We start from the raw sequence: 27,359 nt of genomic DNA, 5'->3' as shown, positions 1-27,359 counted from the left end.
TCATTCGGCATTCGCGCAGTAGTGACAGCACATATGGAGAAGGAATGCGAAACCGGGTACAAAACGTTAAGTTCGAGCGCTTCTTCAATGCCTACAATGAGGAGGCACTGAATCGTGCTGCATCACAGTTTTAATAAACGCGTCCATGCCCATTCTTGGCAAGGGGTAGGAATTGGTCTTTATGATTTCGACGAGGCGCAAGCCACTGGCTGAGCTGTGACCCATAGTGTGCGCCACTAAGAGCTGGGCCCACGGCACAGACCGAATCGCTGTTTCCGGGTGCACAGCAACCAGGCCTATAACGGCTCATCCGCAGCGCTCCAGTGTATAGCGCTATTGGTATCATATAGTGAAATATTCCGGCACACTATACTATTAGGCGCCGCCGATGTGTCACGAGACACACTGTTCACGGACAATAAGCTCTCTCATGTGGATAAACCTTAAAGGTACACTGGGGGACTAACGGAAGTTGGCCTGCATCGTTGGGGTACATATATTAGATTGGGGCAACCTAAAAAGAATGAGAAACAGTAAGCCCTTGCCTCCACCACAGACGTACAACAGGCTTGAGTACAGGGTCCTCATCACAAAGAGATCGCTCTCACTGAAAACGGAGCCTTTTATAAGCTAGGCAAGACTATAAAACGAAATACGGGCGTCGCCATCACCGGACGATGCGTCGATAACGAATTTTTGCGCTAATCTCAGAGGCCACGCTACATCGCCATCCACTTCGAAACGGTGTCAACCCGTCCTTTTCGCTAAGGACGTCGCGGGTTTGAATGAACTGGCGGGAAGATTGTTAAATCCAATATTCTAGCCGATAAATGCGCATTTTGCTGCCGGACAGATGTCAGCATAGCCAGAAAGAGGCATATAATCATTTTTCGCTGAGCACAATGAATGGGATGAAGTTTTCCTGAGTGTCCCTTTTAACTGGCCAATCCGATGGGAGAGGGTTCTGTTCGGATGGCTTTATTCGCTAGAGCGGCTACACGGATATTTCGGCTCTAAAAGCGAACGGAAGGATAAACGAGGTGAGGAGGTACTTACGGGACGTCATCGACGTTGTTGTACTGCAGATTGGAGGGAGGCACACCGATGGGCGGAGGACCAGCCGAGACCCTTCCGCCGCCGTACGGATTGGCCACTGCTTTGCCCATCAGCGGGTTCTTGATGCTGTACAGCCGCTGCTGCTCCCAAGTCTTCTGGCGTTTACGAAGCTTCCTGGAAGTGAAAGCGTCCCCATGTGTCGCGTGCCTTCTCTGGGCGTTTTCGCGAAACTGCAGTCAGACACACGCCAGCGCCGTTTCTGCCCCTCGAGACAACGCCCCCCTCCCCCCTTTTTTTGAGTTACATCTGAAGCAAGATTTAAAAAACTTGTGTTGTCTGTACGCGACACCTGGCTGGCCGTGCCGCCTCGTTGGTTTGCACTGCTGGTCAGTCGTAATGCGTTCGCCAATCACTGGCCAAGCGCTTGTGAATTGCCAACCACGCGACGTTCTTACGTCTGAAGTTTTGCGAATATCCGGCCTCTGTTTCTCTCCTTCACCAGTCCGGGGCAGTTGCGTTTTTATCGCGTCAAGATACTGTTATTAATTTTGTGCCCCCCGAGTACACATCGCAAGATACGTTCTTCCATTCTCAGGAAAAGAAGAAAGAAATACCTGCTAGCTAGAACATGTGTAACTGCAAAAAAAAAACACACATACAGCAAACAACAAGAAATATGTGATATTTACAAAACTACTATAAAATACGTTGGTTCAAGACTTCTAAGCAGTACTTGTGTCGCAAGGACCAGAATGTGGGATCCCTTCATCCCCAGTTACAGATAACGACAAGAACGACCACAGAAAAAAAAAAAATTTGTTTTTTGAAACTAAACTTTTTCGGCACATCGCTTCAAACGCGAAATAACTGAGGCTATAAAATGCTTTTTTTTAACGGAGATTTAAGCCAGTACCTTGTAAATGAGTGAACTCTACACAGCTGAGAACCCACAGTTACTCTGAAATCGCATACAGAGATGAATAACGAGTAGTTTAAAGCTCAAGTGCTACGCACAACTAGGCGTGACAAGGGGTACGGCTTGCTAGCCACTATTCCATTTAGCATCATTACTGGTGGAACTTCCCAGCCGGCTTACACGGAAACCACTGCGTTGGCGTGTGCAGGTGACAGCGAGGCTAGCTTTATGCATTAACCTTTTGTGCCAGCTTTCGTGCTGATATTATGGGTTAAAGTGGCAAACGTTTGTGAACAGAGCTCTTGAATACGAGTAAGAAGTTTACAATTGGTCTTACACACACTACTAGCATGTCAAGGTTCATTAGGTAGAACATACCCAGCAATTCTGGACAAAAATACTTTGAGTGGAAAGCCATTTATGAATGCGATTTTTTCTGTAATGTAAGATTTCACTATAACAATCAATACCATATCCGCAGATCACCCGACGGCAGTTTAGTATTTTTTGCTATTGTCAAAAGCGTTCACCAATGGTTTCCTATGGCAGTCTTAACTGTTCGATGCGATCTATGGAAACACTTTAAGAGAAGGACTTCGCTACATGTCAAAATAATGGATCATTACCTTCAAAATTGGCACAATGGTGTCTTACAATTTCCTAATTTTCAAAATTTTGGCCGAGATAGCTGGACTTAATCCATGCACAAACAGTCAAGGCATCAGCCAATAGCGAGATGAGCCTGCCGCGCAAAATAAAATGGTAAAAGAATGGTAGTGCTTCTTCTTCATACTGTGTTACATCGCAAAGACAGCGTGGGCGCCGACGTTTCGGCACCTCCCTTCTGATACCTTAGATAACAAGCCGACTTTGCTTCCAGCTGCCTTTAGCTTGCCTCTGATAAGCTTCGGAAAGGCTTCAACATGCCTGAGATTCGCCTTATGTTTCCAAAAGCGTTACCCCATCCAAAACCTCCCTTACATAAACCCAGCAACCCTCGATTGGTCAAGCTATACTGTCCTCTCCTCAGGGAGCTCGCCCTCTCCACTTGATTTTCCACCACCCCACCTGGCACACCCTGCGGTGCAACAAGACCCCTTCCCACACCCGCCCCTGAGGAGACGTGGAGAGTCCTATCCGAGCGCATACTCTGCTCTCAGTGCAAGGTACGCTCGAGCGCACGGGCATACAGACAGCATGTGACGTGAGTCGAGGGTATGACGCACACACAGCACTGCTTACCGCCTGAAAGAAAACGGCATCAATGCCAAGCGTACACAACACAAAGGTGCTATATAACAAAGTACCTCGCGAAACGAAAAGGCGTTGTCAGCAAGCACGAGGAACGCCGGGACAGCACTCACTTTCTCTGGCAGGAAGAGCAGAGGAGCACAATGCCCAACACGGCGCCCAGGAAGATGACGCTGCTGAGTGCGATTATAGCGATCTCGGTGGTGCCCATCTGACTGATCTTCTCTTGCACGGAGACGCCTTGGATGCGCCGGATTCGGAACGTCTCCAGGTAGCGAACAATGACTTGCGAGTTCTCGTTCAGCACACTGCAAAAGATGTAGAATTTGTTCACTGAAAGAAAGCGGCTGGAAAGGAGCTGATGTTGAAATGATACTGAAGTAATAACGAGCCCATATATGTACCCATCCACGACTGCGCTAATCAGGAGCTGCAGCTCTTTAAAGATGATCTTAAAGGGGCCCTCAATAAGGGTTCTGTATTTTGGGGACATTAAGGGACGCCGCTTTACGAATGTCCTACAGGAAGGATTTTTTTAATGCGTTTCGTAGAGGCTGAGTTATCTGTTGTCAAAATTTGAACTTCAGCTTCTTCCTGCCTTTCCCTCTGCTCTCGTCACTTTTTGCACGGTCAAGGGTCGGCGCTCCTCCAGCGGCCTCACAGCGGGAATTCCCCAGGGGGCGGAGCTTCCTGACCCGCAGATCGTAACGCCTGAAAGGATCTTCCCAATAGCCATCTCTGAGCAGAAATACGCAGAAGCGTGAGGCGGAGGAGTGCGTGAGGATGAAGTCGCCGGGAAGGGCTCGCCAATTTTCGCGCGCGATTGTGGGTTCTTTTCTGGATGTAGAAATGCGCTGTGTGGCTCAAGTGTTCACGACGACAGAATGTATTAATTGAGCGAGTTTATGTATTCTTCTCGGAAGGTGTTTCAGAGCCCTTTCAACCACCGAAGGAGTGACACAGAGAGGAGCCGTCTTACGTACTTGAGCAATGTATCAGTGTCAACGATCTCATTCGTATCCTTGTTGATAGCGTAGAGGAACAGATCAGACCTAGAAGAAAAAGGGACCAAATCAGGGTTGATTGGAGTGGCACATGCACATGTTCACCTTAGCGTGGCCTTTCTTAAACGACACACTGTACAAAAGATCACAGTGAACAGCTCAAGGTTGTTCATTTGATGAAGACATGTCTGTGGTGCTTAAAATTGTGGACATGTGAGGTATATTCCTGGTGGAAACAACTTGTTTTCACCAAAAAAGAAATCATTAAATTTACCTCTATAGCCACGGGCAGTGTCGCTACATGGATTGTTAAGGGGAGATAAGAAGATACCTTGTGTTCTGAAACATTTCTTCAAAACTTACGATTCTGGGTGCTCCATTTCGTCCTCATGATGAGGTTCCAGCTTAGCCATTTTCACCTGGAATCCCGTAATGTTACCGAGGTACCTGCCATAGGAAAACGAACGGCATTAGGACGTGTACGCGTTTAGCGTGCAGTCAGCATGATAAGCTTTACGCTGCTCTCCAATGGCTATGCGGGAACAAGATAAAGCAAAAGCGCCAACGGCGGAGAAGAGAAGGCCGTACCCAAGAATTCTGTCGATGTGCTGTTCAACGTGGACCGGAGGAGTATCAGTGACGAAAAGGACTAGTTTTGTCTCCGGCAGCACATAAACCTGAAAGCATGGATTAAAAAAAAACAGGGAAGAAAGAAACTTAAGCTGGTTGCTTTTCAATTTAAAAGTTATACAATAATTAGATAAGGATTGCAAGCTTCAATTCCCAGAAACGAGCAGAGGTTGCCCGAGCGGAGACTCTTGCTCTTAAAGCAGCGATGAAACAGTGATTCGTGTTAAGTGTAAATGTTGTTATTATCAAAGACTGAATTTACTGCTCGTTTGAAAACTGTTCACTGTCAGCCGGTACAATGGTATCGTTATTTGCCTGTATGAGATTCAAAGTGTAGAAAACACAACGGAGTTCTAATAACGAAGAGATGCACAGTCGCAATGATCACGAGCAGTATATAGTAAGCCCCCTGAGGACAAATTGAAGTTCGCATAGAGTGACGGGAAAATTTTCAAACGTAATTTTTCTTAACAATAAACGCGCCTTTTACTACCTAACAATCATCAGTACGGCCAGAAAGAACCATAGAATCGATTTTAACCAAGGAACAAGCTTTTTACATATTTGCACGCAATTCACACAGGCCCGCGCTTGGGCGACAGAGTGAAGAGGATACTCGAGAGCGTCCCCAATGGGCACTGAACCTTCCTCGGACGTACTGTAGACGCCCTGCAGACATCATGAACGTCTACGGGACGTCCAAGGGAGTTTCAACGCACATTGGGTCCATGTCAGCTCTACTGCAGTGCGGCGAAGATAAAGTGAAACGAGTGGGATATGCCGGCAGTATGGCAGGATTGCAGAAAAACCGCTCTACAGGCACTCACAAAGACGTTGGCCACGGCGGCGTTGCCTCCTTCGGAGCCCTCCCGATCAACGGCCTTGACGTCGAATCCATACATCTTGCCGCCGTCCAGGGAGAAGGTGACGACGGAGCGCACCACGCCGGTCACCGGGTCGATCTGGAACTTTGACGACGCGTCTTCGGGCTTCTGGATGATCTCGTAGCGGATGGCGCCGTTGAAGCCCGTGTCAGCATCGCGGGCCTGTCCAAATGCCAAAGGAAATGCGCAAGTTGAGAAAAACCGGAGGAGTAAATAAAAGCCCGACTCCAAAAGTATACGGCACATTTTAAAAGAAGCATATAGAGTCTGTCGAAGGACAGAATGTTTCTTTGAAAATGCTCGCACTCCAGCCTTTTTTCCACTGTGGTGATGAATGGGTGAGACTATGAGTAAACAGCGTGCACAGTCGCAATATATATATATATATATATATATATATATATATATATATATATATATATATATATATATATATATATATATATATATATATATATATATATATATATATATATATATATATATATCCACACACACACAATTCTGCCGTCCACTGAACACAAAACTTTACACAAATGAGCGCGATATTCGAACGATATTGCAGCAAAATCTCCCTTCGTAGGAGCTTAGGACGGTCAGGTGGTTAGATCGTTGAGAAATTCTACAAATGGGCCTCCAGTTCCAGTGGCAGGGTAAAGGCTCTCGGCACTTAGCCCGTCAAGCGGCAAGCTCGCCATGGTGGGTGAGAACTGTCTCCGAAGGTTGCCTCGCTTCCACAAAAAGTCAAGCTGCAGGACAAAGCAGAGGGTGGCGAAACAGTCTGTGTGGGCGCCGTACTCACGTGTAGCTTGGTGACCTGGTAGCCGAAAGAGGCCTCGAGAGGCACGGCGGCCACGATGGGCTTGCCCTGGTGGTCGAAGACGGGCGAGTTGTCGTTTTCGTCACCCACGTTCACCACGACGAGGGCCTCGTCGAAAGCGACATGCGCCGACTCTTCCTCAGACTTTTTGCCCTTCTTGGCCACTGCAAGAGTAACGCCCCCCAAAATAGGGCGGCTAGTTCAGTGGCCCATTCGTGGCATAAAACGACAATAGCGGAGACCGTACACGATTAATAAACGCGTACGCTTCTTCGTTCTACACGCTTCTTCGTTCTACATGCGAACAGCACAGAATAATCTGCTTGGCCAGCGATACTTGCAATCGCCGCTCAAGAGAAATGCCGGTAGTTATTAGATTGATTATTCTGTTGTCTACAGAGCGGCTAACTTCAATGTCGACTCAACCGTACAATCGCGATAAAATGAAATGCGAACAGCGCGCCGCCTACATGCTCCGCTTTTCGAATTTCTTTTCATCGCGCCTGCAACTGAATGGTAACAAAAAAAAACGATCTCGTGGTCTACAATACAATCAACGACTGTAGCATAGTTTTTTTCTTTACCATTCAGATACAAGCGTGATGAAAAAAAATCGAAATGGGAAGCATGTAGGCGCCGGGCAGTGCGACTTGTCGCCCCTGTACTTGTTTGTATATTTTATCTCACCCTGAATCTCAGCTTCAGACATCGATGGGAAGCCTCTGCCTTTTTTCTCGCACACATTTCTGTTCTCCAGGAACGAGGTTCAAACTTCAGCACTGATAAGCAATGAACAGAGGATGGCGGCTGCAATCCTTCTCATGCGTACCAGAGCAGAAAATTTTGTTCTCGCAAAACATTTTTGTTTGGTTAATGATTTATGGGGGTTTAACGTCCCAAAGCGACTCAGGCTATGAGGGACGCCGTAGTGAAGGTCTCCGGAAATTTCGACCACTGGGGGTTATTTAACGTGCACAGACATCGTACAGTACACATGCCTCTAGAGTTTCGCCTCCATCGAAATGCGACCGCCGCGACAGGGATCGAACCCGCATATTTCGGGTCAGCAGTCGAGAAAACATTTTTGTATTATTTTTGGCCATGAACTTGTAACAGAATTTTTTGTTATAACAACAGAATTTTCTGTTATATTGCGCTGTCCTTTGTCGTAGTGCCAGAACAAAAAAACAGCTAGGAGTGCAGAAAAATCTGTCGTTACGACAAAACGGCAAAACATTTCGTTCTGGGTCCGATTCTGTCGTTTTTTTTTTCGACTGGACTGCATTGCTACGTCTCGTTAGCTGAACGATGCTAAGGTCATCACACTCGATTGGTTGACATCGTTCCCTAGAGTTTCAGTTAAGTTCTGTACTAAACTTGCGACAAATCCGGGAAACGCATTGTTTTGGTTTGGAACAAGTCCTCGTTTTACATTCGTTCCAATTTTTGAAACCACGTTCAATTACAGTCGCATCTGTTTCGATAACAAGTATGACCAATCGCCAGAAAAAAGTAATAAAAGCTGACAATCTGGATAATCGATTCTACAAAACAGGAACTTCTTATTTATTGAACAAACGCGTAGTCTTCAGTAAAAAGGGCTTACCTGCACTCTCCCGAACAGCTCGGCCCACGCGCTTCTTGTTCATGGCGCGCACTTTGACCACGTACTTGGGTATGGCCTCCCTGTCCAGGCTGGAGGTCACCGACAGTCGGCCAGTGTCGGGCTCGATAGCAAAGAGTCCTATCGCGTTGAGAGACGGCGATATAGTTACGAACCAAGGATTTCGTATCACCCCCGATGGCTCTCTGTAGTATTCGCGTGTATTAAGTTCACAACATATCTGTCCGCAAAAACTAGTGTTGGAACTGATACGTACAGTCGGGAGCAATATGAGAGGAAACAAATTTTTGCACAAAATTTTGAATTTTGTGGTAATTTCTTCACTAAATTTGAGAATCATTTTTGTATATTAAGCGCTAAAGGGGAAAAAAATAGGAATTAGAAAAACTGGGCTCGTCACATATAACTATGAATCCTCAACCTTTGTTTCCCTCATATTGCTCGCGACTGTACGTTCTTGATGTTATTCCCTGTACCGGTTAATATGTATTTAAAATGTCACGGTGCTTATTGGTGGTGCAGTAATGCAGGACACAGGTAAACGAAAAGACGGGACCAGCGCTACCCGTGACTAGCACCGTGCGAGCAATATTTCTGGGCATGCGTGTAACCTTCATTCAATATTATGTTTTCAATCACGTTGTGCCCAGCGCTGTTCATAGTGGCACATAATTTTTCGGATATTCAGACACAAGGAATTGAACAAAAAAAAATGTGTTTATGTATAGGAGCTTTCTGTGCAACCATCACTGTCACAGTGTTTATCGTGTCATGTTTTATTGACAGGTTCCACTAAATAGATGAAAAAAAAACTAGGCTCAACAGGCAAAACAGCTGCTTAAGCAAGTACCATTTCGCTCCAGAACAACAGACACCACCGTGAGAACGACACCGGTTGCGGCACGCCATGCCGCACAAAGCACTTATGTGCACTGACTGCTTCATAACCTACATTCCGATGCCTGCACAAAGCCATGCGATCCAAACAAGTTCAGAAAGCTTTAACACTACGTTTAAGCTCAGCGCTTTCCGCAGTTTCTCGGCAAATATAACTGAATGAACAAAACAAGAGACCACCCTGCCACTAAGCTATTGATTCGCAGATACAAAAGACGAGAAAAAGGACACCCGTTTACTATCGGCGACAGTGGCTAACCTATAACTGCGTGATGCACTATTTGTTACGAGCTTAACTGACATCACGCTCAAATAAAGTTTAGACAACTCTTGTCCTCATATTCACGCATGAGCAGGAAAGCAAACGCTTACCGTTGTAGTTGTTGCCAACGATTGCGTACTGAACGGGTCTGTGGGCGATTTCTTCCGTTGCATTCAGATCGAGAATAACCTGAGGCGCCAGCTGGTTTTCAAATACAAGCACCTCGTACATTCGAAGTGGGAACAGGCGCACGCCTTGTCCGCTGCCGATGATGATGTTGACCTGGGAGATAAGGCGGAATATAGTTTAGGATTCCTCACCATGCCAAGGTTTCGTGCCAATGCTGCAAAAACGAAAAATCGAACAGCGTATAACAAACAAAGAAGGTCATGGAGCTCCCTGCATTTGAATTTTGACTTGCAGAGCTCTATTATATATACTTCAAAGCATGTGCCTTCATCCTGCTTTATGCACCAGTGGTACACATACAGAACCGGAGGCATCGCCTATTCATAAGTGTCATGCGGCCATACGCGTCCCAGCCGTACAGAAAGATGCCAGTGTAAACTTTAAGTGCACTATTGGGCAAGTTTCTTGTCAATATTTAACAACAATGGCAGCCCGCTAGCTGCATAAAAACAAAAGGCCCAATGTGCATTTTTCTTTGCACACAACTGTGACTTTGCGAAGGCGCTAATTACACACAGTTTGCCACACAGGGCCCTTGGCTAGATAACTCAAGTACTCTGCTTTCAAACTTAACCCACATGCAAACTGCCTAATCGTCCAATTACGGAAGGATTCGCTGGCGCAAAAACGCTGCGCGCCAGCTGATGTATCCAGCTGCTGGAGCTCACCTCGGCGTGGTCAGACTTTGGCGGGTCTCCGTCGTCGGTGGCCGACACAACGAGGCGGTAGTGGCTCTGGTGGATGCTGTCCAGTGCCTTGGCAAGTCTGATTTCACCCGTGTTTGGCTCCACCGAGAACGTGTCCACCTCGTTTGGATCTGGACAAGGTCGGAAAGGGCACAATGACGCTGACACATGGAGATGGACAACTGACATCGTGCTTTTACTGCTTGGCGCTCATCATCCCGCTTCTACCTAAAGAGCTTACAAAGAGAAGCTCTTTGGGAAACTTCGCAGAGAAGCTGCGGGTGAAAACGCGCAACTCATGGCGGTAAGGCAGGTAGATTCTTTTACCTGCTTGAAATCATTTGGCTACCACGCGCCCAGCACATAAATTTTTCGTAATAGACCGTGACACGTGCTTGTGGGGTATTGAAATCATCATCATCATCATCAGCCTGACAACGCCCAATGCGGGGCAACGGTCTCTTCCATGTCTCTCCAATTAACCCTGTCATTTGCTAGCTGCGCCCGCCGCGTAGTCAAGGGTATTGAAATGCGCAACCTATTAAAACTATTCGTACCGCAACCAAAATCCATCAGTAAACATTTCTCGCTCACACTCCTGTACGCCAATGACAATGCGATAGTGGAGTGCGACAATGACTTCGCCGTACATTTCAACACAGGCGATCGAGATTTTGCGTATTGCTATGACATTCAAGTGACTCGAGCGAGGGCTCGCAACACGACATCCGCCTGAGATGCAAATGTCTGCGCAGCACACAAATGTCTCTTAAAACTCACATACGCACACCACTGACTGCCGTTATCGCTCTAACACGATTGTCCCCCGCACCACTGCACGCAAAGGAAGATAGGAACGAGCGTAAGGGAGGAAGGCTTCCTGGGCCTCGGTGGAGGACTCACTGTCCAGCGTGTAGAGGAAGTTGCCAGGTCCGGCGTCCAGTGTGTAGACAACGTCTCCGACGCGCGTGTTTTCGGCCACCTCGAGAGTGTAGACGGACTTGGGGAACTCGGGCACCACGTCGTTGCGATCGGTAACTGTGACCCACAGCTTGGCCGTGGCGCTCATGCTGGGCTTGCCCTGGTCGTACGCCACCACGGTCATGTTGTAGAACTCCTGCTTCTCGAAGTCCAGCTTGCTCAGAGTCCATACGGTGCCGTCTGCGAGAGAAAAATTACAGAGCGAGCGCGCATTAATAGCTGATCTTGGGTCGTCTCGTTGTTAATTGGCCGATACCCGCGTACTACAATGCTACAACTGCTCGGCGAGGAAAGTTGCTCGAGCGTCAGGGGAAAAATTAGCGACGTTTGCTGTATGATCGTAGCAAAATATAGGTAGTGTGGCACATAGTTTTGCGAAGAAGAAATTGAACAGTCATTAGTGGAGGTGAATCTACGCCTTTGAAATGCGTTGATAACATCAGTGAGTCTTAAGTAGGAGAAAATTAAATGTGTCTAACACTATCACAACTCTCATTCTCTGTGGTCGGCAGCACTGCAACATGCGCAGAGCGTTTCATATTTATTAAGAGCCCTAGTAAGCTAATGCGGTGAATAGATATCACCTGTGACGCAGGGAACGGGAGTAGCTACTGACCGAGCATCCTGAGGTTAATGTGCGCTGCAGCATTGGTCAGAACTTGTGCGTGTCAGGGCGAAAAGAAATAAAACTCAAATAACAGCAGCCAAAGCTGGCTTTCTTTTTGCAGTCTATCGTCGTTTATCGCGGTTTACGCGGGTTTACGTGCTTTCGTTTATTTTAGTAATGACGATAAAAACTGCATCGCAAACCTTTGCTGTCAATGTAGAACTTGTTGTCATGGCCACCTCCAAGTTTGTAGAAGACTAGGCCGTTTTCACCGGTGTCAGGATCAAAAGCGCGAATCTGGGTGACCTGAGATAAGAGAGCAGATACCATTGGCATGTGTAATGGTAAGCTGGGAAAACAGGCTTCTCCCATGTCCATGTTACCCATCACAAAACGAAGCAGTACCTTTTGTCCAGGGTCCAGATTCTCGGGGATCTGAGCCAAGTACGGATCAGTAAAGAACCGTGGTTTCTCGTCGTTCGCGTCTTCAACGGTGACTGTTATATTGACTGTCGAGTTTTGAGGAGGGTCTCCGTTATCCAAAGCCTGAATCGAGACAGGAAGAAAAGGTGAAGCGTCAATATTTTTCTAGCGTTTTCGTATTCTCGCATAGGCTAGCGAATGAATCGGTTTCACTCACAAGAATGTGGAAGTAGTACTTGAACTTCGTTTCCCGGTCTAGGATGCCAGTGGCGAAGAGTTCTCCTGTGTGCACATCCACGTGGAATGGAAGGTCTGCGAAAAAGAAAGAGGAGCATTTTTTTCATTGTGTCACAATAAACTGAAAAATTAATTCAAGGCACGCTGAAGCGCGAGGGTTCTTTGCGCTGAATTTCGCCGAGCTACCGCTGGTATTCATGCCCAAACAATACTAAGCATTACTGGAGGCGAAGTTCTAGAGGCCCGTGTGCTGTGCGATGTCAGTGCACGTTAAAGAACCCCAGGTGGCCGAAATTTCCGGAGCCCTTCACTACGGCGTCTCTCATAGCCTGAGTCGCTTTGGGACGTTAAACCCACATAAACCAAACCAAACCAATACTACGCATTGCGTTGAATCGCATTAATAACCGTAATAATTATGTAAAATTATTTCATGAACGTGATAGGAAAGGAGAGCGAGCCAGTGCAAAGGCAGTAAGAACAAACCAGATAACCATACTGTCTCAGCATCGAAAGTAAATTCGCGTAGCTATGATTGATTTTAAGTATTGTGTTCACAACCGCCGCAACTATAGTTCCCATGTTTCGTCGTGGAAGACCACGTATGTGAGAGCCTTCTCGAGTGGTTAACTGCGCGTAACCAGGACCCACGGGCAACCTCCGGAGAGATAAAGAGACCTCGCACGCACTCTGGTCTTTCCTGGCGACAATGGCGTAGTCGACGGCGCCGTTCTTCCCGCGATCCTCGTCGACTGCTCGCAGCACGCCGAGCCTTGCGCGCTGCTCCTTGTAGTTGCCCTCAAGGATGCTGAAGCTGTACTCGGGCTTGACGAACGTTGGCTTGTGGTCGTTCACGTCCAGCACGGTGATGTTCACCACGATCAGGTTGGCCAGTCCGCGGCCGTCCGATGCCGACACGTTGAGGAGGTACACGGTCTCGGGTTTCAGCGCGCCCACGACGAAGATCTCGCCTGCGAGCCAACGTGCCGCTTTAAGTCTACAGGGAAAGAACCGACTGCTCGTTTTCGTTTGTAACAACCGGCTGCATGCACAGGCGCTTTCAGCCGACCTGCACTATAGGGCAATCCCAAGGTTAATCGAAGTTTTCGTATGGAATCATTAAGTTATTTGGATACGTTTTGCGATGCTCGTGTACGGTCGTTGACTGATTGGACATATTTGGAACTCTCATTGCACCTAAATAAATTATTAAGTATGAAGGCCTAAATACTTCCTCATAGTAGAAGTCTTGCACGCTTCTGCATGAAATTTTATGTGATACGAAGCAACATGTTGCAATTTTTATGCATAATAATAACAGATAATCATGAGGCTGTTTCAAGGCATCGCCAAAAAGCAGCTCCAATAACTGCATGCTGCCTTAACTGCGCACATAGGCTTGGCTATCATATAACTTTTTCGTAAAATTTACCCACACAATTTTTATTTAAAATAAAACTTTGCTGCTTCCGAGCACAGCGCGCCATTCTGATTGCTGCAGCCGGAAGGGTTTGTCGCTGAATTCAACAGTGAGTGGTGTTTCAAGGAGTCGACATAAGGACCGGGCGACTCACCGGTCTGGCGGTCGATGCGCACGTTGCCCCGGGCGCCGGACACAATGGAGTATTCGACCTTGGAGTTCGGGCCCTTCTCGTCAGCGTCGATGGCCGACACCTGGGCGACACGAGCGCCGGGCCGTGCCGTCTCCGGCAGCAGCACGCGCAGGGGCCCGTGCTGGAACGTGGGTGCGTTGTCGTTCTCGTCCTCTACCTTGATGGTCAGGTACGTCGTCGAAGACAAATTTCCCAAGTCTCTGGCGGTCACCTGCACCGAGCACCCACCGCCGCGCCATTAGGAGGCATCTCAAGACATAAACACGTGGAGTGATCTCGTGCTTATTAGTCGTTTATAAATTTGCGCACATTTTTCTTCTTCAGTGACCACGACAACCTAGTTTAACCTAGCCGGATGATAGCGATGAGTTTTCCATCAAGCACTCGAAAAGAATGCACGTGAGCTAGACGAATGAAGGTTGTTTGCAGCAGTTTCTTCCATCTGTTTAGTAAGCGCATGCGCTACTGCATGCAGCCGCACAAAAATTGCGCGTTACTCACCAGAAGCTCATAGCGATCAGCAAGTTCACGGTCGAGAACGGTGACTGGGTTTCCGCCGCTGAAGATTACCACGCCCGAGTCGAGGATGGTGAACAGGTCGCTGCCTGAGCCCCCTAGGGAGTAGTGCACTACCGAATTGTTGCCGCTGTCGTTGTCGACGGCCATGATTGTCGGGTTCTGTTGGCAGGGAACAGGGTAACAAGACTGCTTCTTAACGGGACGAAGTTCAGGAGTGAACGCAGCACAGAGGTTCCTCTAGTAGGCCCCATCGTTTTTTTTTTCGCTTACATTCCTCTGAGTGTAAATATGTGTCGAGGGGGATATTGCACAAGTTTACTCAAAGCTTCTAAAAATACTGCGCGGGAAGCATGGACCCATATGGTTTTTTTTGGGATTCAGTATTTCACAAGAACAAAAAATCAATTGTACAAAAATGGATGGTGAGTCGCTAACTACGGGTTAGCAGCTTCAGTACGCTTGTTTGCTGGAAACTAATTACAAGATATCACTAAACGTGAAAAGTTCACTTTCAAGGGTGTTTACATAAGAGAGATATAAAACGCCTTGTGCTCGCGAACGGCCCGCAAAGGCCAGCTATGAAGACGGAGTAATGTAAGGCCCTGGGAATGTTAAGACGAGTTGAGGATGTTTCAGCACGCATGAGATTTTGTTTCCCCGCGTAAATATATACCCACCATTTTCACGCTCATTGCACTGGCAGACTGGTCAAAATGTCATCGATTAAGCATGACATTTGCTTGAATATTTTGGTCACAAGACGGTCATTCAAAAAGCCTGCTCCTTTCTTTTCATGATTCCTCAAGCAGCCACGTCTCACTCCCGTCCCAAATCTCCGCATAGTCACTTGGCAAGGCGTAAATGATTCGATCAACGTAGTCTTCTTACCACTGTGACTAGAGTTCCCGGAGGCGAGTTTTCTCTGATGGTTCCTTGATAGGATTGCATGAACGTGGGTACCTCGTCATTGACATCGACGACCTCCACGGACACTTCGCTGACACTCTAAAAGGTGCAAAGGGAAAGAAAGCGTCAGTTGTAACAGGAGGCACAGCACACACACCTTGTGTCTGAATGCTCGTGACCAAATGAACACATACTGCTGACTCTGGCAGAACAAAGTGTACATTTAAAAACACAATAACGCTGTGATTACAGCGCAGCTTAAACAATGCACTTCTTGACTACGCTGTACGAACTGAGCCAGTGTGTTGAACACCTCTCTTTATTTGAAATCTTAAAGAGACGACATGCGCAAATATAACTGCTGCCACGAATGATTACGAAGCTGCGTAATTTATCCGTCGGCAGCACTTACCACTTTAGTTGTAGGCCGTTTTTCCTCCAGCATGACCGTAAACGTGTACTTGCTTCGCTTCTCGCGATCCAAACCGACCTTCGTGAATATCTCTCCATCCTGCATTGGGCATCGCAAACCAAGAAGGAAAAAAAAGCACATTACGTTATGTCCGACTGCTCCAGCAGACGTCTGCTCGGAGCAAGAAAAGATGACGGCGCCACTTGCCTTTGTGATGTTGAAGAAGGGTCGCACTTCTGTGTTGATGATGCTGTAGCGCATCTGGCTGTTTGCGCGGATGGTCCTCGTTTGGAGCTCCACCTGGCCCACAATGGCGCCGGGTATGTTCTCGAGAACCTTGAACTTGTAGTGCAGCTGGTCGAACCGCGGGTCGCGCTCCTCGGCCTCGCTCACGTAAATCTTCATGGGAGCCTGCGCGCGTGTTCAAAGATGCCTTGTTACTTCGGGCTTGGCTAGATGCACATCACTTTTTATACTGTGGTGTTACTGCGTGCTTTGAGCCCCACCTTATGGTCTCTGCCAGACCGCAAAATAATCCGTTCCACTTCACAAGTGAGATCATAATCTATAAAGGGTTTAACGTAAACGGGCGCGGCTATTTCGATGCAGTGAGGGAAAGTGTGTGTGCTTTGTTTCATGTTCAAAGTCCAGTTCACTGGCCTGTTCTCTGGTCTTTAGCTCTATCTTGTTGGCACACGGTCATCACATCCAGCCAACATCAGTGGCTCACCGATGAGTCAGTGCAGAAGTTGACAACACGTCTGTTCACACCTCCCCCGTCTTCCTGTTTGGTCGTTTTAGTATACCCAGAACAAAGCTAGCGTATGCATTCGTATTTGTTTGTTGCAGTTAGAAACATCATCATGTACAGAATGCTGCAAAAGGTTAAGGGTTTAGTGCCGAACCATGATCATATATATTTCTTTTTTTTTTTTTGCTGCCGCTGCTGCTGCTACGTTCAGAATGGGCGTCTAACAGCTTTATCTGCAGTTCAAAGAAGTATACATCGCGTTTGGCTTGTGATGTACTGAATGCTCCTTAGACACAATTTTAAAAAATGAATAAATGGGCAGATAAAGAGAGGGCAAAGAAAAGAAGGGGAGCTGCTTACCGCCGCCTTCCAGAGGCCGTCGTTCGCTTCCACAGTGAGGGAGTACTCTTGGCTCTCCGATATGTCGAGTGCCCTGGTGATGTTCACCGTTCCCAGGACAGGGTCGATCATGAATGGCACTGCGGTGCAGAGACGCGAACATGCATTATAGCCACGGAACGCAAGCCTTCAACGTTCGCATATGCACAAGAACGAATATTGAGATCTCTGCAGAAATTCAAACGCATAAAGCCTACAAGGCACTTGTTTGTAGCGCTAGAAAGAGTGAATCTGGGCGTGTGACAATGAGCGTGATTTGTAGCCTTGCGACGCTTTGCAACACTATAATGTGGCATTAATGGAGCGAGTCAGACGCTCCGGGACTGTCATGAACATTACTCGTTGTACAGTAGGCATCATTAGATGGTGTATGAACTAAATGCAGAACATTCTTTGGCTCTGTACCTTCATTGCAAGAAGCAACGCTCGTAAACTTGCCACTGACCCGAAGAACAGTTCAACGCGCAGTTATATAGAGTCTAAATAACAGCGATGTCTACACAGAGAACGTGGGCACAAATTTCGTGAGAATCACAACTTCTCAACGGCCACCATGTCGTTCCGTTTTTATTTTTGGCTATTGTTGTTATCCGCGCGACTGCGTTGCGCCGTTGTTTCCGCCATGATTCCGTCTGAACATTTTAACGCTACCAGACCTATCAGCAAGAAAAAAAATTATCTCGCACAGAAATAAACCTCCACCTTCCCCCGAGAGAGAAGTGACAAAAGTAAACAAACATTTCAAAGCCGCGCAACCGAGCGCGAACGCTGAAGAAAAGTTTACCAGCTGCTCTGTTCGGCTTTCCGCTCGAGAGGGCGCGCCAAGCGAGAGAAAATCGAAACCGCGATGTTATCGCTTCTCAGCTGCCTCGATCGAGCGACGGATAAACTGCGTGTCGCGGCATCGATGGAAAGCCGTAGTACTAGCCGCGTCATCGTTCGGCGTTTTTTTTTTCATTAACCGTTCGCCCGAACCTATCCGAAGTTGTTTTGGGATTACGGCGATATATATATATCCCGAGGCGTTGTTACCTGAACTCGGCAACATGGAGCTGGGCAGCTTTTGCAGGAGAGCGGACACGAAAAATTGAGCGCTGCTATCTATTATCATGCTAATTATATACTGTCCCTGAAAAGGATTCGTGTCTTCCCGTCTCCCTACAATTATTTTAATTAGCTTGAAAAACAGTCCCTTCCACTTATCTACTCGGTAGGCAGAGAACAACTTCTCGCGGCATCTCCGAGGCTTTCCTTCGCAAAAAAAAAAAAAAATGCAAAGTGGACGCCGAAACATGCTTGTTTCGCACACCGACCCACACTACTTGACGTCGAATTAGGAATTTCGCTGGCCTATATAGCCTTCTCAATTTCCAGAACGTCTCTCTCTCTCACCGGAAGTGCTGTTAACGCTGAAAGGTGAAGGCCAAGTTGCGGTGCAAAGTGCAAGCCGCTGATTTTAGCGCACACATTGCAAAAAGATGCTGACATCCGCGAGATTACGGTGCATTATTTTCTTGTAATTAGGCGCTACATGATATCTAAGTAGTTTAGAGAGGGCAGACATTTAACATACAAGGTGTTATGACATATAGCCTATTTAGCGGATCTACATGTTTTAGTTGGGGAATTCGCAGACATTTCTTGCAAGCACCGTGATCTTGAAAAGGCGGCGTTTTATTACTAATTTCACTGCACCTATATTTCTTCGTCTCTTTGAGTGCATTCAACAGCCGCTATAGTTCAGGGGTCAGGGCGTTAAGTGACTGAGTACGAGTTCGCGGGTTCAATCGTGGCACTGAAGCCGCATTTCAGTGGAAGCTAGATGCAAAACTGCCCATATATTGTGGAATATCTGTGCACATAAAAAAAAAGCTCCGTCTTAGGAGTATTTGCTAATTTCTTTCTTAATTAGTACCTATTTCTAATTACACACACTCACAACATACATCCGTAGGCACAATAAACCACGCGATACCCCGCAAGACACATATCTCCCTTTAACCGAGTCGAACAGACGTGCCTCAATGGCCTAGGCGTCGCTTGTTCTGTGCGTCTGACTCGCAAAGCAAAGGCCATAGGCTTGATTCATAACTGATTACCCCAATTTTTTGTTCAGTGTAATTGATTTACTTCACATCCTTATATGTCATAGTGACATTTCAGAGATGCTACGACCTCATAATCTCGATTTAACTCGCGCTTTGATCATTTCTACTCCACAGCTCAACGTGTGACCTCACAACCCTCCCGGCCAATTCTGAATTAGCGCGGCAACGTGCGCGACTTTTCCTCCGAGCGACCGCCTAGGTTGTAACGCTGTCGCGTTACAAGCTAGGCGGTCGAAATTAATCTTGAACCTTTGGCACAAGACATTCCGTCAGTCTTTCTGAACATTCGAGTTGTATGGGTAACGGCGCTAGTACTACCAAGCCTAACTAGTGGGATTTAACGAGCAACATTTCCGACAAAACGGCTTAGGATAACAGCGACAACAAAGAATATTAAACGCCCGTGCTGCTAGCAACCGCTGCAGGTTAAAGGAAAACAGGAACGGGTTGCACTTGGCGCGTACCTCTCTTGCTGGTGCCCCGGGCGAAAGAGTAGGTCATGTTGGTGTTCATTGGCGAGTCAGGATCAGTAGCCTTGACGGTATCGATAACAGTGCCCACAGATGCACTCTCCGAAACGAACTCGTAATACGCCTCCTTCTCAAACTGCGGAGGACTGTCGTTGACGTCCTGGATGAAAACAGCAACCTGCGAACAGAAAGGAGCGCATTTGTTCCGGTATGCCAGGTGACGCTTACTTGCAGATCATGTTAATAGGACTGAGCGCTTTGAACGCTCCCAGGTCGTCGCAAGAGAGCAACACGCAGCCGCCTAGCAACGCAGGACAACAGTGGCTTTCGCTTACGGTGGTGGAGCCGGTCCGGGAAGGAGTTCCCATGTCCCTCGCGGCCACAATGACCAGGTGCAAAGCGGCTTCCGGAACCTTGTACTTGTCCCTGTCCAACTCGGACACCACCCGCAGCACCGCCTGAAAAGAAGAGCGGACCAGAGAAGCGGATTCAGCTACAAGTCACATTCTGTCAGACTCCTAAACACTTTGGCACAGGTTCGTGCTGATGTCGACCGCTACAGCTTCCCATTTATGTTCAATTAATTTCGAAAATGTTACGCACACAGCAGTTAAAGTAAGCCCTTTCTCGGTTCTCCTGGCTTAAAACCGCAAAGTAGGAGCAGATGTTTACCTGCATCTCCTATGAAGCGTAAATTTAAGACAAGAGATAAGTAATATATGTAACGACCAAATAACCCTTGTGCGTTTTTCTTTTTTTTCCCGAAAGTTCTAACGACATCCGCTTCAACAACCGCAACGCGGCGCAGTTAAGCCAAGCGCTACGCCGCACTGGAGCACCCAGAGCGCAGTTATCATATTTTTAAAAGAGCAATGATGTGCGGAAATGTGTTTTGTGCGCACCCCGTTTTCGTTGACGCCGAGTCGGAATTGGTTCTCGTTGTTACCGTCGACGATGTACAGCTCCACTTGTCTGTTGATTCCATCGTCGTAGTCGGCAACGGGCAGCTGGACGTAGGCGCCAACGCTCGGCGGTCCTGCAACAGCAGCGTGAGGATGTAAGTCACCGCCGCATAACGAGTATACGTCTGCCTGATTATGCAGCAAGATATTGATTCTAGCGCCGCTAAGATACTTAAGCAACGGTTGGACGTGCCGTAAACACAGTTTTTTTTTTTCGTTGACGTAATCACTGCGTGCTGGTGCCGGCAGCACTATGAATTATATCAGATTTGGCGAAAAAAAAAAAACGAGTTCGCTACCTTGATCTTCAAGCACAAATACGCAAGCAATGACAATAAAGCGTTTTTGAACTAGAGGCTTCTTCGCCGACAAAAGCAGTGCAGCCAGAATATTCGCAACTACAGAAACATTCGCGCAATGGAACGGATGCCTCACCTTCAGTGACGTTCAAGAAGAAGGTGTCGTTAAGGAATGTAGGTGTCCAGTCATTAGTATCCTTGATGACAATGTGTACACTTGCACGACCCTGAAGGAAGACATGAAAATAACATTGTAGTGACCGCAGCATTAACACTCAAATAGAGCATTGCACTAAACTCTGCAGAAATGAGGTCTTCACACGTACCGTGTTGTTAGCAGAGTCGACAGCCAGAACCTTGAGCATGAAATCTGGCGTCTTTTCACGATCCGGAATAATCCTGACCGATATGATGCCGGTTGTTTCGTCCATGCTGAAATCCTCTCCTTCGTTTCCTAAAGCGAGAAGCAAGTCGCTCGCATCAGGGCACGAGGAGAATTGGCCATTGAGCCAAACATGTTGTAAGGCAGCGTACCTTCAATTATGTAGTAGCGGATCTTTCCGAGATCTAAGCCGTCGCGATCTGCGGCGCTGAGGTGAGTAACCGTCTGGCCTGGTGGCGTATTCTGAAAGCCGAATATTACGAATAGAGCTCAGATGTCCGGTCACCCCCACTTGTACCTAATAGTTTACGTTTGTAACGTTAATATTGTATTTACCTCTTCCAGTTCAACGACGTAGTCATTCTGCTCGAAAACCGGGCTGTTGTCGTTGACGTCTTCCACAAAGACCTTGACCCTGCTGCTTCCTGAGCACTTGTAGTTGCTGGCTGTGACCTGTTTTCGATGAACACGTAGAACAATTCCATGCATTACAAGCTCAACTACTTTGGCGGTGCAGAATTCACGGAAAATATATCCTCTGGTTGCGTAAGCCTTCACTTGCTCAGCTCTTTCTTCTCACAAATGCCCTTTCTCCCACATACCGTGAGCGTGTAGACGCCTTGAAGAATAGTCGGCATGCTATCTCTGTCCAGGGGCTTCTTCACTCGCAGAGAAATAAGGTTCTGCTTCGTGTCCAACATAAAGTTGTCATCGGAATTATCTTCTGTTATTTGATAGGATATCTGGGAAGAAATACAAGCAAAAAGCAATATTAATTGAAGCCATTTAAACCAGCTTGAGAGTCTGCATCCGCGGTGTAAAACAACTCCTCAAATTAAAAAGAAAAACTTGAGCAAAACGTTTTTGCCTACCTTTCCAAACTTTTCAACGTCTTCAGCGATTAGGTTAGGAAGGACGATTGTGTCAGGCGGCGAGTTTTCCTGAATGGAGGCGAAGTATTCGGTGAACGGGAACTTGGGGCACCTGACGTTTTTATCGGTCAAGCGAACCACAACCTGGAAGAAAAGCCATGGAAATTTGTCGTTTAGTCGCTGTCGTATGTCTACGTGTTCAGTGCGCGCACCGTTGGTGCACTGCAACTTCTATACGTACGCCTGCTTCGGCCTGGTGCTGCGGGTCATTCCTGTTGACGGCCACTACCATGAAATGATAGACGGACTGCTTCTCCGCATCAAGCCGCGTCGTTGTAACAATTCTTCCCTGCAAGAATAAATTGGAAGTACATTTCTGTCAGCACCAGCTGCTTACATTTCCACTGCTGTCGCCTGTAGATGCCAGTTTGGGAGTAGAACCGATTCGAACTTATCCACGCATATTATTGCAAAGCGACCACGACCGCAATGTAGTGAGTTACGGTTCTGTTGAAACGCCTGTTGATTGAGAAGCGTTTAGTTGATTATCAATCAAATAAAGTCCCGGGCTGCGGTGGTTCATTCACGGCAATGTCGCTCTTGCCTACAACAGCTTTGCATCGCTAAGCTTTTCAGTTTTACTGCATGCTGACTGAAGTGGTATCCATCTATTCAGAATGAAGGTGGCCGCTGTAAGCTGAAGTCCACCTTAGTGCAGCAACTCGCGCCACAAAGAGCCCCCATCTACGAGTTCTCTTCCACCAGAGGCTAAGCATATGCTCGAGTAGCTTTCACGGGGCACTCAACGACGCACAACGCCAGCACTAGTGAACGCTTCTGTGGACACGCTTGTCTCTTCATTCCTGGGGCAGAACCTGGAGTGATGTAAGGTCCCATCGCTCCAAGCAAGTACTTATGGTACGTGCCCGCCATTTTTGCTGAGACGAGGTGCATCGCTACTCACCGTGTCGTGGTTGATGGAGAATCGACGCACGTGCGAACCATCGTCGCCAGTTATGTTGTACCAGATGGGGCTTCCGTTGGGCACCGTGGCACGCGCCTCGAGAACCGTCGAGCCCGCTTCGATTATGGACGCTGAGTCCACCGTGTACTGGACCGCGGAGAAGGCCGGCGTTGGCTCGTCCACGGAGTCCTTGTACACCTCCACACGCATCTCCACCGCGCTGCACGCGAGCGAGATACACGCTCTTCAGTCGGCTTGCAGTCACCACAGATAGTGCTTGGTACCGTCCAGTCACGGACGGCGTTCCAATGACTGTCCGGATTCGCGCTGTCTTTTTTTGTATTTCTTACTTATTCATAAAACTGCACGCATTATTAAAAGGTCCAGAGGCGTTCTGCAAAGCCTTCAGCATTACATGTTGAAACCTTAGCCACCTCAAGAGATGCGCAATGAATATCAGTGGAATTCAAGACTGCTTCTTATGGTGAGCTGTTACCATCTATTCGCAAGTACCAGGACGGCCCGGCGGAAAACACATAACAATTGCGCCCTGCATTAAGCATAGCTTATACAATCTGCGTCCGTCCCTAGCTTTCTATGGCCTAGCTAGTTGCCGAAGCGTCTGCACTTCGTTTCCAAGCGAAGCAAATCTTCCGACAGATGCAAACCCCTGCAAGCAAGAAATTTCCCAAAGGAAGACCACATCCCCCCCCCCTTTATTTTTTTCGACAAACAAATTCCAAGGAAAGAATGATGATAGCAAGACTCCCCAAGACACCCCAACTGTCTATCTGAAAATGGCCCTTAAATCTGGCCCGTTTCCTAACCAAAACGCTGTCAAAGTTTCCAGGCAGCGGAGGCGTAATGAGCAGTCCTCCGCACCACACACCTCATGAGCGGGTAGATCGAGCTGTCGGTGGCCACGATTCGCAACAGTTCAGTTCCAGGCTGGAGAGGCTGCGTGGCAAACACCTGCCCCGTCTTGGGGTGGATCGAGAAGCGCTGGCTCGGAGGGTGCAGCTCGAACTTGATGTCGTTGTTGCCGCCCGCAGATGAGTCGAGATCGATGGCCTGTACACGATAGACGAGTTCGTTCTGCGATGTGGTCTCTGGAATTCTGAGTAGCCGAGGCATGGAGAGGAACTCTGGAGCATTGTCGTTCACGTCGTTGACGGTAACCTGCAAAAGTGGCAGGGGCGTACGGTGAAACAACTGCGCCTCATTTTCCTCGTGCGAGAAGCACTTTTACTATTCATGTTTGCTTGGTTTTGCAGCTTTGCGACGAGATTATTTAGACTTCACAATTCCCGTATGTGCTCATCAATAAACTTTAGCGTACAGACTCAAGTGGTGAAATGAGTAGTTCGCTACGACTGCCTTGGAGATGTGCAGAGCACCCCTATCAGATTACTAGTCCTTTTTCAGCTCTCGGTCTGAAAAAAGTCCTTAGCATTTTCAGTTTTAAATTTTCTCTAAGCAAAATATACAGAGAAAACACGATATAAAACGCTTCCAACGAAAATACGTCTAACAGTAAGGCCTTGCACGTTTTTGCTCATTGGCTTTGCAATTCAATCGTGAAAACTTTGAGACTGCATGATTTAAGGGTGTCTGAAAACACACAAATCAAAACCAAAACTTAGTAGTCAAATGATGTCAACCTTTTTCGCGTTTTTATGTTATTACCAAAGCACAGAGAACGCTCTCGCAATGCGTCGCGCCTTCGTCTACCCTGGAAGGAGCAGCTAAATAGGGACTGCGAAGCAGAAGACAAGAAAGAAGGTGAGGCCGACTCGAGCCCAGAGCGAGAGGGCACCCACCTGCACGATGGTGGTGGCGAACTGTGGTTCGGCGGCGTCGTCGCGTGCCTCGACGAACACCTCGAGGTGCTTGACCTGCTCGTAGTCGAGCGGCGCCACCAGCGTGATCTTGCCCGTCTGCGCGTCGATGCGGAACGTCTCGCGGCGAGTGGCGCGCGCGATGCGGTAGATGACCTTGCCCGCGCTGCCGGGGTCCGGATCCGAGGCGTGCACCTGCACCAGCGGCACGTTGGCCGCGTTCTCGTCCACGCTCACGCTGTACGCGAACCGGTCGAACACGGGCGGGCTGTTGTGCGTGCTCGACACCCGGACGAGGAGGAGCGTCTTGCCGATGTTGGACGCGGCGCCGTGGTCTTGGGCGAACACCTCCATCTCGTAGCTCAGGTTGCGCATGGCGTTCAGCGGCAGGTTGGCGGCCATGCGCACCAGGCCGGTCTTGGCGTCGATCTCGAAGATGCCGTGCGTGTTCTTGATCCAGTAGGTAATCTCGCCGTTGTTGGCCACGTCCAGATCGATGGCGTGCAGCTGGATCACCGAGCGGCCGGCCTGCGAGTCGTGCGGGATGCTGACCGTGTATCGCTCCTTCTCGAAGCGCGGCGGGTTGTCGTTTTCGTCGACGACCTCGATGCTGACGGGGGCCTTCACGTCGAACTTGCCGTCCGAGGCGGCCACGGCGAACTCGTACGAGTCGCGGCGCTCACGGTCCAGCACCTGCGATGTGCACACGTCGCCCGTGCGCGCGTTCACCGTGAACGGCACGTCCTTGTTGAGGATCTCGTACGTCAGCTGGTCCACAGAGTCGCCGCTGTCCGCGTGGATCTGCGACGACACACGGGGACGCAGTGAGCACCGGCGAATCCGCTTGGGCGAACAAAGAGGCACCTAACGCAATGGCGCCAGCAGCACTGCCCAAAACATTTTACTTCTACCGCATTAATCGTTAAGTAAAAGATGCAACAGCGCGCGTGCTATGAGTAACGACTACTCACGCTCAAGAAGCAGTGCCCAGACGGTAGGTTTTCCGGCAGCGACGCTGAGTACGCCGATTTCGAGAACGTCGGCGCATGGTCGTTCGAATCCAGAACGTCAATTGTAACCATAGACAGTCCGTAAAGAGGCGTATTGTGAGCTGCAATGAGGTAGAAGTCACATTGAAGCGTGCAGGAATGCGAGTGCGAGGGCATGAAAGGCCGGCAAGCCATTTTGACGACAGCAGCAGAAGGCAATCAAGCAAACCACACGACGCTCGTTCATGATGGCTTGACCGGAAGGTTACGGAGCCTACTATTGCTGTACGGAATTAGCATATGTACGGAACCAATTATCCACACCTGAAACTGCGATTGGGAAGACGACTATTCCTGCTTTTGTAAAAGCCAGCTATCTTCCCCCTGCGCGAGACGTCTTTCGGTAAACAATAAATAGATTAAAGAAACTGAAGGCCTTCTCTCCAAGCGTACATGTCCCTACTCTTGGAGCGGAGAAGGCGGAGACAAGAGGAAAAGAAGCACCCCACAAAGGGTAGATAGGGGAGCGCCCACGCGCTGGAGCAGAGGAGGAGGAGGATGTGGCTTACAGCCAGGAGAGAAGAGACACTCGGGGATCGGCCACGACACGAGCAAGGCCGCCTGTTTCATCGATCCGCCATCTTAATTTCCGTAAATAAATGCTGTTAAGTTTACCCGCAAAAACGGAGTTCGTATATCCTTCTGCTGGTACGTCATCAGTTCCTTACACTATGTCGGCGATGCAGGTCCACCAGTGTATACAACATTTTGCGCCGAGCGGTGCTGCGGTCTAAATGGCATCAGCGGAGCGTAGCATGAGATAAAGTGCTTACAGTCTTTGGCCTGGACCAGCATGACGAATTGTTTCTTGCGGTCGTAGTCCAAGAGGTTGACAGTTGCGGGGTTGACGCGGATATCGCCTGTCTGGTGATCGATGAGGAATATATTATCGTCGTTGCCGCTGGAGATGTTGTACGTGATTGTGTTGTTCTGTAAGTCTTTGTCCGAGGCGAAGAGCTGGTGAGAAAAAAAAATAAAGCGGAGTGAGCACAAGGAGCACTCGAGCACAACAATATCGCGAACATGGCTCCCTCGGTGTTTCGGTCCCTCAGACGTTTACCAACAGGCTAGGTAAAAAAAAATAGTTAAACTCCCAGTTGAGATGAACGCGTCTGACGAAAAAAAATTGACGCAAGCCGGCTTTCAAAAATGATGTACTGGCTGATATGTTCTCTTTTTGCTGGACACCAATCCCCAAGAAAATGAAAAAAGGGAACTGATGATCACGAAACTAACTACAAGCCACGTTCCTCTTTCCCTGCTTCCGAACATGTCTGGGAGATTTCTCATTTTGGAACTTCGCTAATGCCATCCGCTACGTCATTCCCAGTTTATTTCCTTTCGATCG

General features: G+C 48.2%; 1 protein-coding gene across 1 annotated transcript in view; it reads right to left on the bottom strand.

Moving 5' to 3' along the window:
- LOC144118419 (protocadherin Fat 4-like) overlaps positions 1-27,359 on the bottom strand; it is a 270,906-nt gene that overhangs the window by 3,415 nt on the left and 240,132 nt on the right. The window contains exons 27-62 of the mRNA XM_077651364.1: positions 26,785-26,968; positions 25,934-26,073; positions 24,945-25,763; positions 24,014-24,303; positions 23,125-23,344; positions 22,402-22,509; positions 22,161-22,304; positions 21,891-22,031; positions 21,625-21,741; positions 21,441-21,531; positions 21,233-21,360; positions 21,043-21,133; positions 20,548-20,681; positions 19,981-20,103; positions 19,640-19,823; positions 17,029-17,147; positions 16,125-16,328; positions 15,918-16,016; positions 15,488-15,604; positions 14,582-14,758; positions 14,042-14,291; positions 13,157-13,438; positions 12,448-12,542; positions 12,213-12,353; positions 12,011-12,113; positions 11,123-11,380; positions 10,202-10,350; positions 9,455-9,626; positions 8,168-8,305; positions 6,544-6,725; positions 5,685-5,903; positions 4,816-4,904; positions 4,591-4,674; positions 4,207-4,275; positions 3,337-3,531; positions 1,057-1,230 (exon numbers count right to left, since the gene is read on the bottom strand). Of these exons, the coding sequence (XP_077507490.1) occupies positions 1,057-1,230; positions 3,337-3,531; positions 4,207-4,275; positions 4,591-4,674; positions 4,816-4,904; positions 5,685-5,903; positions 6,544-6,725; positions 8,168-8,305; positions 9,455-9,626; positions 10,202-10,350; positions 11,123-11,380; positions 12,011-12,113; positions 12,213-12,353; positions 12,448-12,542; positions 13,157-13,438; positions 14,042-14,291; positions 14,582-14,758; positions 15,488-15,604; positions 15,918-16,016; positions 16,125-16,328; positions 17,029-17,147; positions 19,640-19,823; positions 19,981-20,103; positions 20,548-20,681; positions 21,043-21,133; positions 21,233-21,360; positions 21,441-21,531; positions 21,625-21,741; positions 21,891-22,031; positions 22,161-22,304; positions 22,402-22,509; positions 23,125-23,344; positions 24,014-24,303; positions 24,945-25,763; positions 25,934-26,073; positions 26,785-26,968 (6,230 nt within the window). The remainder of the gene's footprint in view (positions 1-1,056; positions 1,231-3,336; positions 3,532-4,206; positions 4,276-4,590; positions 4,675-4,815; positions 4,905-5,684; positions 5,904-6,543; positions 6,726-8,167; positions 8,306-9,454; positions 9,627-10,201; positions 10,351-11,122; positions 11,381-12,010; positions 12,114-12,212; positions 12,354-12,447; positions 12,543-13,156; positions 13,439-14,041; positions 14,292-14,581; positions 14,759-15,487; positions 15,605-15,917; positions 16,017-16,124; positions 16,329-17,028; positions 17,148-19,639; positions 19,824-19,980; positions 20,104-20,547; positions 20,682-21,042; positions 21,134-21,232; positions 21,361-21,440; positions 21,532-21,624; positions 21,742-21,890; positions 22,032-22,160; positions 22,305-22,401; positions 22,510-23,124; positions 23,345-24,013; positions 24,304-24,944; positions 25,764-25,933; positions 26,074-26,784; positions 26,969-27,359) is intronic.

The sequence above is a fragment of the Amblyomma americanum genome, chromosome 1 (genome assembly GCF_052857255.1).
Source record: "Amblyomma americanum isolate KBUSLIRL-KWMA chromosome 1, ASM5285725v1, whole genome shotgun sequence".
Lineage (NCBI taxonomy): Eukaryota > Metazoa > Arthropoda > Arachnida > Ixodida > Ixodidae > Amblyomma > Amblyomma americanum.
Note: the sequence above shows the minus strand (reverse complement) of the source record. Positions and strands in the feature narration are given on the sequence as shown.